This window comes from Triturus cristatus, chromosome 9 (assembly GCF_964204655.1).
Source record: "Triturus cristatus chromosome 9, aTriCri1.1, whole genome shotgun sequence".
Lineage (NCBI taxonomy): Eukaryota > Metazoa > Chordata > Amphibia > Caudata > Salamandridae > Triturus > Triturus cristatus.
Window position 1 is genome coordinate 1,211,365,738 of NC_140592.1, and position 14,539 is coordinate 1,211,380,276.

The 14,539-nt window shown below is 45.7% G+C and overlaps 1 protein-coding gene across 1 annotated transcript in view; it reads left to right on the forward strand.

Annotated features, from left to right (window-relative positions):
* CDAN1 (codanin 1) overlaps window positions 1-14,539 on the forward strand; it is a 237,335-nt gene that overhangs the window by 113,667 nt on the left and 109,129 nt on the right. The window contains exon 14 of the mRNA XM_085627237.1: window positions 13,141-13,307. Coding sequence (XP_085483363.1) covers window positions 13,141-13,307 — 167 coding nt within the window. The remainder of the gene's footprint in view (window positions 1-13,140; window positions 13,308-14,539) is intronic.

Sequence of the window (14,539 nt, forward strand, 5' to 3'; positions counted from 1 at the left end):
TAGTTTTTGGTGCAGCCTCTGCTTGTTGGGTCCAGGAAGCAGCAGGTCAGTCCTTCTGTCTACTTATGTCTGGGGTGCCACTTTTATGACATCTTCTCGTTTGTGGGAGGGAAGGACTCACTAGTCAATGGAGGAACAGTTCCCACGAGGCAAAGCTTCCCACTTTACATCTCTTCCTTGGGATTTAGCCACCAAGCAATCTCAGGATTACCCCTCTGTAGCCGAGTCCAAGTCAAGATTGTGCACGCCTTATTCCCCTGTGAGGAGCTCTAGGCATTCCGTTGGGATGTACCCACCATAATGAGCCACTCTTCCTGGTAAACCAGTTCTGCAACGTTTTCCTTCTCTGAAGGAGATGCCAGCCTGTCAGCCTACACAAAGGAACGGGTAGGCAAAGGGTTGATCACCTTTTGCTTCACTGAGGCAGAAGCCTCTTTAAAGCTGGGCCATCTGTGGCCAAAGCCTAGTAGTCGTCCTGCTGGAGGAGGTCACACCTCCTCTCACCAGCAATTTTCTTTGTTCCTTGTTCCTGTGTGCGCTTCACAGTTCCTAGCAGGATGGCTGCATGTTGCCTCAGGTGCCAGCTGCTGCAGATAGATAGAAAAATAGAAAAGGCTATCTGATGTTTTGGCAACAAAGGGGTGGTTTTTTAAAGCCACTGTTCTATTAAACGTTACCTTAAATCCGCAATATGTCTGGTTTTAATGTAACAATACATTTTCTACCTTGGGGTAATGTCTTTGGTGGCCCAAATGGAAGCTCGCACTTAGTGCTGTGGGTAGTGAAACTCCATGTTTGCTAATGAGAATACCAGCCTTTCTACAGTGAAAACTTGAACTTAGTGTTTTCACTGTTAGGGCATGTTAAATACAAAAGGAACACACCCTTTGTGATATTAATCAAAAATAGAAAGTAGCATACCATAGGGATAGATTCACATACACATTTTTTCAACAATCAAACAATATTTTTGGCAGAGTTTTATATAGTGCGAACTTGACCCGAATCCAATCGGGTATCAGAGCGCTTTACATAGCACCAGTTACGTTACATGAGGACACACATTCATTTTTTGTTAGGCACGGGGAGAATAAGTGATTTGCCCATGTGAGAAAGTGCCATCTTTCTTGCATGGTATGCCCCCACTTTTTGCTGAATGTATTTTGACTGAGTGTGCCCTGGACTCCTGCCAATCAGGTGCCCAGGGCCTATGTTCCTTCCCTAGAACCTAAAACCCAAATTGGCAAACACTGGCCACATGTCAGCCCCTGGTAAATGGTACCCTAGGTACCCAGGGCCTTGTGACCAGGGAAGGCCTCTAAGGGCTGCAGCACTTATTGTGCCACCCTTAGAGGCCCTGTACCCTAACACAAACACACTGCCCTTGCAGGCTGAGTGTCTGGGTATAGAACAAAACAGAGTCAACCTGGCACACATCCCTGTGTGCCGTGCCCACAACCTACACTGCCCTGGCATACACCAGCCACCCCTCTAGCTGGGTGCCCTTTGCCAGTGGTGTGGGCACAGGAGCATGAGCCCTGTGCCCCTAGAGTACCCAGGTGCATTCCTGGGCACTGTTAGTGCAGTGCTGCCATTTAAGAGTATATGGTGCTGGGAGCTCGTCAAACACGAACTCCACAGCACCATAATGGCAACACTGAAGACTGAGAAGTTTGGTATCAAACTTCTCAGCACATTAAACCCGCACTGATGCCAGTGTGGGATTTAATGTACAAAGCACTACAGAGGGCATCTTAGAGATGCCCACTGAAACCTAACCTACAATCCACGTCTGGTCTGGGAGGCTGCCTAGGCTGCCACACAGCAGACATGTTGCTGGACCCCTGGGTAGGAGAGCCCCTGCTCTCCTGGGTCTGCAACAATGCACATCCTGGGCGTGGTGCTAGGTCTCCTCCCCCAGGATAGGCAGGGGGAAGCTTCAAAGGCATGCCGCCTTTGTGAGCTTCTCCAGGCCACTTGCTGTACTCAGCAACTGGCCCCCACCGGTTCTGACTCCCACTCTGGCGGGAAGACTGGCCGGAAACCCCAAGTAAGGACAGGGGATGTGCCAGCCCTGCCAACCCCACCCCTCAGGTGGGGGAGGCGAGGTGAAGCACATCTCCGGGCCCTCGCCATCTTGAAGAGGGGGAGCCCTACCCAATCAGGACTAGGCCACTGCCCCCCTCACACAGGAGAGTGGCAGAATAGGGGGTGTACCCACCCCTGGACAGGGACCCAGTGGTCCCTGCCCTTTACCTACCTGTAAACGCCCCTAAGTTTAGTATTTAGGGGCACCCTGAATTTTCCTTCCTCAGATTCCAGATTCGAAAACAGCAAAGAAGATCAAGAAGAAAGAAGACCTGCCGTGCAGCTGCTAAGAAGAGGAAGACCCCAACTGCTTTGGCCCCAGCCCTACCGGCCTGTCGACCCTCGAACCTGCTCCTGCTAAATCCCGGCACCTCCTGTGGCCAGCAACCTCACAAACCCCGGAGGACCTGGCTACCTTGTGACTCTGAGCACCTGGGATTCCCACGAGCAGCGGCTCTGCTCAAAGCAAGTACCTAACCCCTGGCATCAGCCCCGAACCGCAAACCCTGCACACTGCACCCGCCAAGCCTGGCCTGTGCCGGAGTGGACTAAGACCCCGAGGACGTCCCCCCGGCGACTGTGACCCCGAATCCTGCACCCAAGGACCCACCTCGACGCTCCTGAAAACGCCTGCAGCCTCAGAACCAGCTTTTCCATAGCAATCCATTGAGTGCCCGAAGGCTCAAAAGCATCCTGCACCCAGCCACCCGTGTGGCCCTGGCAGTGCAACTTCTACTCCTACCTACTTCCCCATTTGCCCTGAGCAATTGACCAGTAGCCCAGCTCCCACAGCCGCGTGGCCTGCTAGTCAGCAGCCACCAACCAAGGGCCCCCCTGCCTCCCATAGGATAACATTGGGCCTAACTCACTCTGCACCCGGCCGCCCCAGTGCCGCAGAGGGTGTAACAACTGTACCTACCTGACCCTGGGAGACCCTGGAGTCTCTGCCCAGAACCTCAACTCTGCCAGTCGAGTACTTACCCAAAAGCAGATAACTCACTTTTCTTCCTTAGGGTAACATTGACTGGTTTCTTCTAAAATTTCTTCTAAGTGTGGAGTTTCTAAACTTTAAAATATTCACCTAAAATCAACCGAATAACGAAAACGGAAATACTCACTTGCTATTAGTAGAGATCCCAGTGCTGGATCTTGGTGCCCAGCACTGACCCCGAAAAGTACTTACGACCGTACTTACCACTAACTCAATTTTCTCCCGTAGGAAACCATTGACTGTTTTTCTGTGAAATTTCTTCTAAGTGTCGATTTTTGCAAACTACAAATATTCTTTAAAAATCGTACCAACTGTGAAAACTTAATTACTTACCTGTTTTAGATAGATGTCCCAGTACTGAGCCTAGGAGCCCAGCAATTGGATTGCAAAAGTAACGAGAACATACTTTACCCGTAACTTTAATTTTCTTCCATAGGAAACCATTGACTGTTTTTCTATGAAATTTCTTCTAAGTGTCGATTTTGCAAACTTATAAATATTCCTTAAAAATCGCCTTTATAACTTAAACGCAGTTTCTCAACTGCTTACAGGTGGGACACTAGTGCTGGATCTAGGATCCAACACTGACCTAGAAAAAGTAACCATAACCCCACTTACCTGCCTAGTGAATTTCCTTCCATAGGATAACATTGGTAATCGAAAAAGTTTTTAAGTGTCAACTTTTAAAATAGCAAAATATTGTTTAAAAATCAGAACAGTAACTAAAACTAATTTACTCACTTGTTTCCAAGAACTGTCCCAGGACTGAATCTAGGATCCAGTCCTGGAGTTAGAAAAGTAATCCTGAAAGTAATCAAATGCATATAACTTAAAATTCCCTTGAGCTCAATGTATTATTGTGTTTGAAATTGTGTTGCCTATTGCAACAAACTGTAACTATTACCTTCAAAACTCAATTGCCTATTGCAAAGTATTGAACTAAAACATCTCATTCTGAGAAAGTATATTTTGATACCTATTGTTGGTTCTAAAATAAAACAACCATATATTTTTTTATATAAACCATTGGCCTAGAGTTCAGTTCTTGAGTGTGTGAGACCATTTGCTGACTGAGTGTGTACAAAAAATGCTTTACACTGTCCTCTGATACTGCCTTACTGCTCGACCAAGCTACCACTTTGGAGAGTAAGGTTATATCTAACTTTAGCCTCTGCCAAACCTTTGGGGACTGTGGACTCTGTACACACTGTACCTATTTGGGAACAGTATATACAGAGCCACTTTCCTACATCTCAAAATCACAGGATGTTCAGCGTCATTACCGAGACTCTAACCCAGTTCCCCAGGTCCGAGGTCGAGCGCCCTAGCCGTTAGGTCAACTCCTCTCCCCACAAAGAATTTCCATCGGAAATATGACTCAATCGTTCATAAATTAATTTATCAGACTGTTTTTAAAAAAAAACTAACTTTGCATCATTAGGCATTAGAATATTTCTTTTTTTATCTCTGGTAAAGTAAATAAGTGAATACAGAACAAACACAATTTCGATTACATAAGAGAAACATTTACACAGCACACAAAAGCCACACTAGTGGGGAAAATTCAACACCTTCCAATTGTCCGTAAGAAATATATACATTGATTGTCCATTTGTTCATCCTTTCTTCCTTATTTCTCAGAATACAGGGGTGATTTTGAAACAAGTGCAGCCACAATCCACCTTTAGGTAGTCGTATAGTCCAGAACGTTCTGAGGCTTTCACCCCTTTAAATTTCTCCTTATGACCGAAAAATAATTAGATAGTAATGTATCTTGTTTTACTCCTACTAGTGAGTCAACGCGTTTCAGCTGGTCTTCATTAAAGGCCTCCTCATGACTGGTAAGACAAGAGGAACCAAGCCGAAAAATTAAAACAATCGAGAAACCACATTTCATAGGGTCATAATACCACATACACATGTACACTAGACTAATCAGCACCTTGTTGTACCAGAGACCACATTTGCTGAAAAAGGGACTAAAGTACCAGAGACACAAGCATATCTTTTGCCTGGAAATAATCCCATGTCACATTCAAGGACCACATAAATTAAGCTAATGTGCCATGCAGGCTAAATTTGCCACGAAGCTGGTAGTACACATGAAACCATGAGAAATTCAATCGAACAGATATCTCTACGACTTGACAATGACCACGGATTACCATTTCTGTTTCCAGGATGGTGCCATCATAACAGTGTGCATCGTCCGTGCAGACAAGCCCTCAGACCTCTTCAGACAAATTGGAACACCTAATATATGAAGTGTTATCAATTAGGGACCTCGCTGTGTCCAATGTTCTGCATTCTCACAATGTATTTGTGGGAGTATACTCATGCATATGAATCCAAACATTCTACTATTCCTATAGAGTGGCCGCTTGTGGCATACTGAATATTTATAATGATCATTGTGAGAAGTTGGCCTGGTATATGCTGTCCACTAATTACAGTGGGCACCTTGTACCAGTCCAAACAACCCCTTATGGTGAATAGGTTTAAAGACAACCTTTATTGAAAGCTATCCTAGTGGTAGCTATGGAGAGCAGCCTTCAGGCTAAGTCTTGAAGGAATGTAAAGCAGCTTGTTTTACCAGTCTATAATTTCTTGAATGACCAAATGAAAGGACAACCACACCAGGTATATATTTAAAATATATGTATTTAAGATAAAACACACCCCTCTAGTCTCTTTATGAGACTGGAGCTCGAAGTACTTAAGTTACAAGTTAGCAATCAACAGTAATAGCACAAATACACGTTTGGGCCCTAGGGGCATACCAAACCATATACCAAAAAAGTGGTATAAGAACCACAACTGAACTAGACACAAGGCCTAGAGCCTGTAGAATCGCTGGGACCCCAAGGAACCACCCAAGGTAGCGACACATGGGACCCACGGGGGCCATGTGCAGTGTGTGAACACAGCCGCGGGTTTCCGTTAGCTTCTATGGGCAATGTCGCGGTTGGAAATTTAAAGATATGGGGCACTTAGAAATGAGTCGGGACCAAACCCCTTTTGGACTTAGGAAGTTCTAGGGCTAGCACCCACAGGAGCAGCAGAGTACTCGTGTTAATTCACCCAGGGAAGCCGGGTGCATAGGTGTCTTGGTGTCGGGTCGCGTCGTCGATTTCAATGGAAGCTGGCGAAGAAGTGCTGCTGCCGTGAAGAGGAGAAGTGTCCGAAGCGATCCAAGCCTGAATCTAGGATGGAAGGAACCTGAAAGTAGCGGGGACAGAGTCTGGGTCACTTACCAGTGACCAAGGGCACGATAGACCAATGCCCACAGATGTCGGGTGCTTCAGGTGAGTTGACGGGTGTCTTGAATCTTCAGCCACGAGGTCCAGGAGGCGCCGATGACGACCAGGAGCTGGATTCGAGCTGTCCCACGAAGTCTGTCGAGTGCTGCGGTGTCGGCGACCAGATTGGACCCAACAAGCCTTGGCAACGGCAAGTCACTGGGAATCGGAGAAAGGACGGTGGTGCAGACCAGCAAGGTCTGGGGGACTCACCCAGCGAGGGTAAGTCGGGGCACATCTGGAGCAACCAGGAGAGCCCAATCAGAAGAGGAGTTGCCTTCGTGGGGTCCTACTAGCCAACGGGCTAGCGATCGTGAAGGAGCCTCGAGCGGTCGCACTGGAAACTGGCCCACGGGTCACTCGTGGAGTGGAGGTCAGAAATCTTCGGTGCAGGAGATGCTAGAGGCTGGGGCTACTCGGAGCCCAAAGCACAACTTCGAGGAAGACCAGGAAGGGGATGTTGCTGCAAAAGATCACGGTGTCCAGGGGTCGCGGTTCCACGTCACCCACGATAGCCACGGGCCTCAGCTTTGCTGTGGACTCAGGGTATCCTCGGGGAAGTCTGGAAATCCACTTCTGGTGATGCAAAGACTTCAGCGTCCGGCGGGAGCTTCAGCGATGCAGATGGGTCAGTTGCTTCTTTGGTGCCTACCAAGCAGGGGAGTCACTCCTTGACCCCAAGGGAGATTTCTTCAGTCTTCTAAGCAAAGTAGAAAGTCGACGGTCCAGGATATATATTGCAGAGTTTCATCCAGGGTAATCTAAAGTCGCAAGGACTGGGTTCCCATACTTATACAAAGTTTGTGGGTTGGACATGCTCTAGGGACCCACCTATGGGAGGGTTTGGAAAGAGGGGTGGTTACACCCATTTCCTTTGTCCAGTTTCGCACCAGAGCAGGGGCAAGTAGCCCCTGCAACCGGTTTGAACTGGACTATGCACAGGGACACCAAGTGTGCCCCCAGTGCAGGACTTCAAAGCACCAGAGAGTGCTCTCACCCAGCCCCAATACACATCTGCCTGTCTGGGGAGGTGGTTGCACCTCCCTGGGACAGGAAACCTATTGTCCGGGCCACCCCTGCCGGAGTCTCAGACAGCAGCAGGAGGCCAGACCCGTGTCTGTGGCAGATGCATCCATTTTTTTGATGCCATGGCTGTAGAAAGTCCTACCGAGTTAGACCAATGTGAACATGTCTCTCCCTCTAGAAGGGTGGAATACTACACCCGCCGCCAGAACTGGCGAGGGGGTGGGGGGGGGGGGGGGTTGTATTCCAAAGCGCTTGACACCAAACACGACATGTTTCCGTGCAGCCATCCCGAAGTTAGCATTTGCTGTGAGGTTATAATGCACTTAAGAGTATATGGTCAGGCTCAACCACAAACCGCATCAGAGGAGGTACTCCGAACGCTGCAGAGGGCCTCTGCTCATGCAGGGGCACCCTCTCACATAAATACCAAGCACTCTGCCTTCAGGATTGTTAAGGCCTGCCATAGGAGTGACTTACAGGTTTTATATGCAGCTAGGCTGGGTTCTTTTTTAGCAGGGCCACAGCCAGACTAAGGTCGAAAAACAGGGAAACTCCAGCAAAAAGTGGGGGTACCCATGTGAAGCAGATCCTACTCTCCTACAATCCTGTTCAAAACCACTTCTACGAGCTTCCACCTAGCAAAACAAATTTTAGAATAAGACTATACACCACTTCAGAACTGTGACACCTAAAGTGCCCGAAAAAGAATAATACCAGAAATGAATTGGATACTGGTCTGTCAATTAGAACCGGGTAGAGCAAGGCAAATTCACTCAGTACCTCTTGCACAGAGAGTCAGCACCTCGAAGACACTACCGTGGTTGCAATAAGGAAGTGAAGTAACGCGCATCGTGTGCATAGCATGGTGGGAAGGTGTCGCTTGAATTCACGCATAAAGGCCATCTTATAAGGAAGCAGGATCTTTTCAACTGGCAAAGATACAGCTGCCATTTATGTGAGCTCTTATTCGATCAATCTCTGCATACCAAGTTGGCTGAAAGAAAAACGTATTCGAGCAAATTTAAAAAAATGGAAATACCATGCGGCAACCCATCTTGCAAACTACTTTTTCTTCACTGTACCTGAAATCCAAACCTCCCCATTTCCTGTTTTATGCTAGGAGTAATCTACTAACCAAGGTAACTTGGCCATGGATGTCTACTCCAAAACAACAAAACCCCATGACGGGTTGGAAACAGCCTTGCGGCTGCATACCTGCCCAGTACATAGAAAACCGCAAAGGGGCAACTCCCTCCTTCTGATTGAAGGAAATTTTGAGTTTTGATTGAACTTTGCACTTTGGATCGGTCTGGCTTCCCTGCACTACCACAAAGGAAGATCAATGTTGGCCCCTTTGAACCACTGATTTATATTTGGTTGAAAATCGAGAAGACTACTCTGTCTGTCCAATCACAGAAACACTTTACAGGGGACAGTACTCTGTTTGATTCCCTGTCTGTCCTCGACTCTGGAAGAAAGACACCTGTTCTGCCATGACGTAGAAGACGACAAAGCCGAATAGAGAAAAGCTGGCCGCCAAAGCAAAGAGAAAGGGCCAGCTGGTTCAGGACTGACGGGGACAGGCACTTTGTGAAGCTGTCCCCCAGGTGGCATGAAGACTTTGCAGCCCTCCTGGCCAGAATCACCAAGACAGAAACTGCAACACCACAGGTCTATAAGGAAATGCATCAGGAATTCGACTCTGGTGAGCATGCACATCCTCTGACCTGTCCAGCGCCACAAGGGTGCCTTTATCTACTCAAATTCATCCCCAGACTGATGCAAGGTTTTTTGTTTTCACCCATAGGCCTGTAATTCAACCGTTACCTGGATCCCTAAAGGACTTTTGTGAAGGGGTTGGCACTGTTGGTGCGCCTACCCGCTAACAACCAGTCTTCTGCAAGAATTCCGGATCTCTAAGGGTCTTCCCTACATTGACTCAGCCAAATGAACCAGATCCCCCTGTTAGATTTTGCCACAGTAGCTCTTATTGTGAGTTCTCAAGAGCGATATCTCTTGACCAGGAAATTAGAGATGTTTTGGTTTTTCTGGACCCCGAGTTACCAGGCCTGCAAATATTAGACCTGGTGATCCCAGGTCCAGAGGCCTGAGACCCATACCTGACCGAGTGGTTGTTGATGGTGGCTGCTGTGTTAGACAGGTAGCTGCCCTCCTCCTACAACATTGGAGCAGCAGCAAACGCCCCGGCTTGCTCTTCCCTCGCCTCATGGCACTCCAACAAACCCCTGTCACCTTCGCCACAAGCCAAAACAAAACCCCACATCTCTTGACCACGTCCTGCAAACAAGTGGTAAATTAATGTTGATTTGGGCCCCTATATTGCGCGCGTGGTGAAAAACACGGAATTGGACCCGGTATTGACCAGTTTGTGTATTGCTCCTTATTTCTGGGGAAAACAAATTTGACCTCCCTATTTTCATGTGTGGAACTTGTAATAAGGGATATGTTATTTTGAGAACTTTCCCTTATTTTTTAATTTTGAACCTGTTTGGAAAACTCAGTCACGCAGACCTAAACCTCTTGCTTTTTGCCACCTTGAACTCAGTACTACGAAGAAGGGTAAATGGTAGGCATTTATCTGACATGAAACAATGTTTTTCTGTCCGGAACCTCTTCCATGACTGGGAATAAACAAATAGTGGTAAACCCAAGAGTTCTGCAGGCAGCCTAGAACACCACAAACCTCTCTCTGTATGATAACAATGGTCTTTCTGGCTCCATGGTATAAAAAGCTATTTTTTAATGTGAAAACGGAAAGTGTTTGCATCATATCTTAATCCCAGAGTTGGTAGCGCCTGTTTTTTTTCTTTTTTGCGTGTGTATCTTCACTGCCCTATTACCTCCTTGTTAATAAATACCTATCCATTTAGGGAGTCTTGTATACAATATCAAGATGTTACTCAGTTTTTCACCTGCTACAGCCTCCTAATAAATGTCTCAACTTCTTGGCTTTGCGACCTGGTGAAAGCCAAGTCCTTGGGTAAGTGGATTAAAAAAGGTGGTAAATCGCAGTAATCACTGTGTGTAGTGCTCAGTAACCATTGATATTCCCATGATCCAAGGAAAAGCCTTTATACTATTTACTCCCCACTCCTTCTACCTGTGGCACTCTTGATAGATCTGCGTGTAACTCAGCATATCAAGAATATGTTATGCACTTGAGCTTAACTTGCAAACCGCCTGAGAAATTGCATTCTAATTCATTAAATAGTGACAAAGTTTTTAGCAAATGAGCATTTTTTTGACCCCTTTTACTGTGCCCATTCCTGCTGGCTCGATGAAACTGTCCCAAAGTTATCAGCAAGTCAAAGATTGTTGACCCCCACCTGTTAACTTGCCCACCCTTCGTGAATCCTACAAGCCTAAGATTGTTGTACTGGGTCTAACTTCCTAACAGTTTGTCAGATTTCATGCAGATTAATGAACGTGCGCCATATTAGCACTTGAAAGCTTTTTTACCCCCCTCTTAATTTAGATTTAGCCCCCTTTATAGATGTGAATAAGACTTGACATAGAAACAGAAAACTAAACATGCTACATGACTGCCTCATGGTTTGTAGATTTATCAAAGGGTGCAACAGTTGTTAGCAGATTAACACTATTTGACCCTCCCTCAATTAACTGTGCTCCCCTTAACAGATCCATATGAATTGAAAAATATATAGAGCAAGATAAAACGTGTATAGCATTTGCCAAATTTTCTGCAAATTCATCAAACTATGCTTAAGTTGTAGGCAAATCAAAAGCACCTCTTTACCAGCCAGTCAAGATTTCCTTGAATTTTGTAAAAGGAAAATAGAATGAGAGAAATGAAAAAAGAGCTATAAAAGGAGAAAATGGAAAACAAAAGAGAGGCCCACCAGCCCTGGCTGTGAAGCCCAATCATGCATGTGTGATCTGACCAATGTCGTCACTCACAGAGCAATAGACCCAATTGCTGAAGTGGGCTAACACATAGCCCCTCCTGTATGCAGTCGTGATTGGCAGGAGAATGTTAATGACACTCACACAGACCAGTTGCAGAAGAGGGTTTGAGAGAGAGAGAGTTTTTTTTCCTTTAATTATATTTATGACTACAACATGCTGGCTGAAAACTAAGCCTGCCCGGCCTTCTGAAGAGATTCTAACTAAACTTACAACACTTCACATTTTCTACCCCGGGTTTGTCGAGACGTACTCCTTGCTTACTACAATAATCAGTAAGATTCCATGTAATAAAATAACTACCTACAGGTTATAGGACATTATTGCCTTTACCCCAGATGCTTTTCACTGTAAGTCAAGCGTGCCTATTGGCTTTGTCATAAGGATTCATAATGAATAAATCCCATCACTTTTTGCATACTTGGGCAAACCCCCGCTATGCTGGGCCTTCGTCTATTCATAGCAGGGTTTGGCTAGATGGCCTGGCCTTTGTTCAAGCCCTGAACCTACCTATGCGGGCAGCAAACGTCCGGTAAGCACAACCATAGGCGCTGCGCTACCAGTGTTCAGCATAGGGCCCTCACCCTGTCTGTACTTCAGTTTTTCTTTTAGTAGTGCTTTATGAGTATTCACTTTTTTTGGCCTACATGGAACTGTGGAAATTGCAGAAATATATGAGCTCGGAAAAATGGTACCTGTTTCAGATGAGAAAACGCTAATTTTTACGGCTACACTAGATTCCGGTCTAATAAATGTGGCCTTCTCATTTTTCGACTACTTATGGTACCCATCTACTCCCCTTTGTGACAGAATCTATTAAGTCTCACTTTTTGTGTGATTTTCCCTTTCCCTCTACGTAAAACTAGCAAGTTTTTGCAATTTCAGAAATTTCAAGATGGCGGAAAAAATATAATTGAATCCCTTTATAAGCCAGTCACATTTGTTGAAAATTCAAGTGCAACCGGACTAGCAAGTTTCCTGTTTGCAAATTAAATAGCTGAGATATCTTAAAATTTTTAATTATTTGATGCCCATCTGACATACTTGTGAAACGCTGATCTCTCAAAAGCTACTGGATGTACCTGCACCAAAAACATACTTTCTGAGTGAAATTCTTCTTTTATTCCAACTTTGGTGTAAATCTGTCAACCGTTCTTTGCTGTAGCACACAGCAAAATTTCCAGTGGGGGCTTGACTGAGAGATGCATGTTTTTGACCCTCTCGACCCTTTAACTGTTTCCCCCTGCTCGGATCTGTATGGGAACTGGCATACTGAACCTTAACTAGATTTGCTAATGATGTGCAGAGTTTTGTGCAGAATAGTCCAACCTCTCCGAAGTGATTAGCATTCACAAAATGCTTGTCTATTTCCTATTGTTTTGTACGGAGAAGGGGTGGTAGGTGTATAATTTGGGGATCTATGCACAAACGTGAGGGAATACTTATGGAGAACTCCTATTGAAGATTAATGGTACCTTAAAATGTAAACATACAAAAGGAAACTTAGAAAAAAGGTATTTCAGGAATCACTTTCTAAGAAATGGTAACATTTTCTCATCTTGAAAATTTCTGTTAAACAGTTTAGGTGAAATAGTTTCTTACTAACAGTATTAAATAAAGTTGTTTATCTATGAAATCACATACAACTGCAATTGTCACTTTGGAAATCAGATCAGTGGGATGGTTAGTGACAAAATGAGACATGGAAACTTTTTTCCATTAAAATTAGTTATGATTCTGTGGTTGGGAGCGAGTATGAACACCCAATGAATGTTGTGCTTGTCTTTGCAGACCCTGCCAGGGCTGGATGTGCTGGGCTTACTGAGGCGCTGCATACAGAGTCGAAGGATGATTCTCACCGTGCCTTGGACAGTAGAGTTCCTCTCGCTAGTGGACCACGAGGCCCCGTTTCTGGACTATTACAGCAGAGTGTTTACGCTCCTGCTGCACCTGTACCGGTGAGGGCCAAGGAAGAAGCACCCCACTGCTTGAAGCGTCGTGCCCAGATAGGATCTGGCCACTAGTTGGACGCTTGGATGAGACCTGAGAATTAGTGTGGGTTTAGCACCATTGTAAGATGTCAAACAAATGCACACAAGAACCCTAGGGGACACTGTTATTTGAAGCTAGGGAAACTGAAAGCCTCACTGTCATTTCATGGTCTCAAGCTTTGCTTTAGCTTTCTTCTCGGTTTGTGTCCGGCTATCTTATATTCGCTGTTTGCCACTCCATCATTATGGCAGGGCATAGGCATTCGCTGTTCTTTATATTTTGTGCTTACTGTTTATGTTTCTATGATACAAAGTTTTGTTACGTTACTTCTGATCTGACCTTTAGCACTAGTCATCTTTTCCCTCTGAAACAGGTTAGCCTTGTATCTTTTTTTGATTTCTTGTAGGTGTGCGATTCCTAATTGTGCCTCCTCCTTTTCCTTTACTGCACAGATGTTTATATTATTGAGTATCACCTTGTAGGATAAAAAACCATTTTGTATCCTTTCCCTGACCCGTCTCCCAGTGGCCTTTTGCCTTACCTTAGTCTGTAGCTCTTCGGAGCACTCTATACCAGGGATCTCCAAAGTCTGTCCTGTAGAGCCGGATCCATGCCAGATTTTTAAGATAACTACATTTATCTAAATGGGGATACGCTAACAATCTGGCATGGATCCGGCCCTCCAGGACCGACTTTAGAGAACCCTGCTCTGCAAGCATGGCTCCCTGAGCTAAAACTTTGCTACCATAACTCACTGATGTGATGTGAAATTCTGCAAGCACTGCTGCTTGATCTAAGCAGCGGCGCCTCCGCTATGGCAGAGGAGCGTCTCCCCCTCACGCCCCCCAAAAATGTCAGGATAGGGGGAAAAAAAGACACTTGTTTTATTTCTTCTTTCCTGCGGAGTGGGGGGCGGTGCCTGGGGGGCGGTGAGGGCACTGAGGGGAGTGGTAGTGCACGCCTTTCACTGCGCATGATGGTTTGACCGGCCGCCTTAGGGCTGCCTGCCCGGAATGTCTGGTACCACAGCTGCCTTCCCTGAAGCTATTCTAGCTTTGCTGCTCCATCTGAAAAGGGCCTTCTAAGTGAACATATTTTTCCATTTGCATAAATTGCTAAGTAAAAAGGAAGTGTGGATTAAAGTTAATAAACAAGTCTTACAATTAAAATATATTTTACTTCACTCACAAATTTGCCT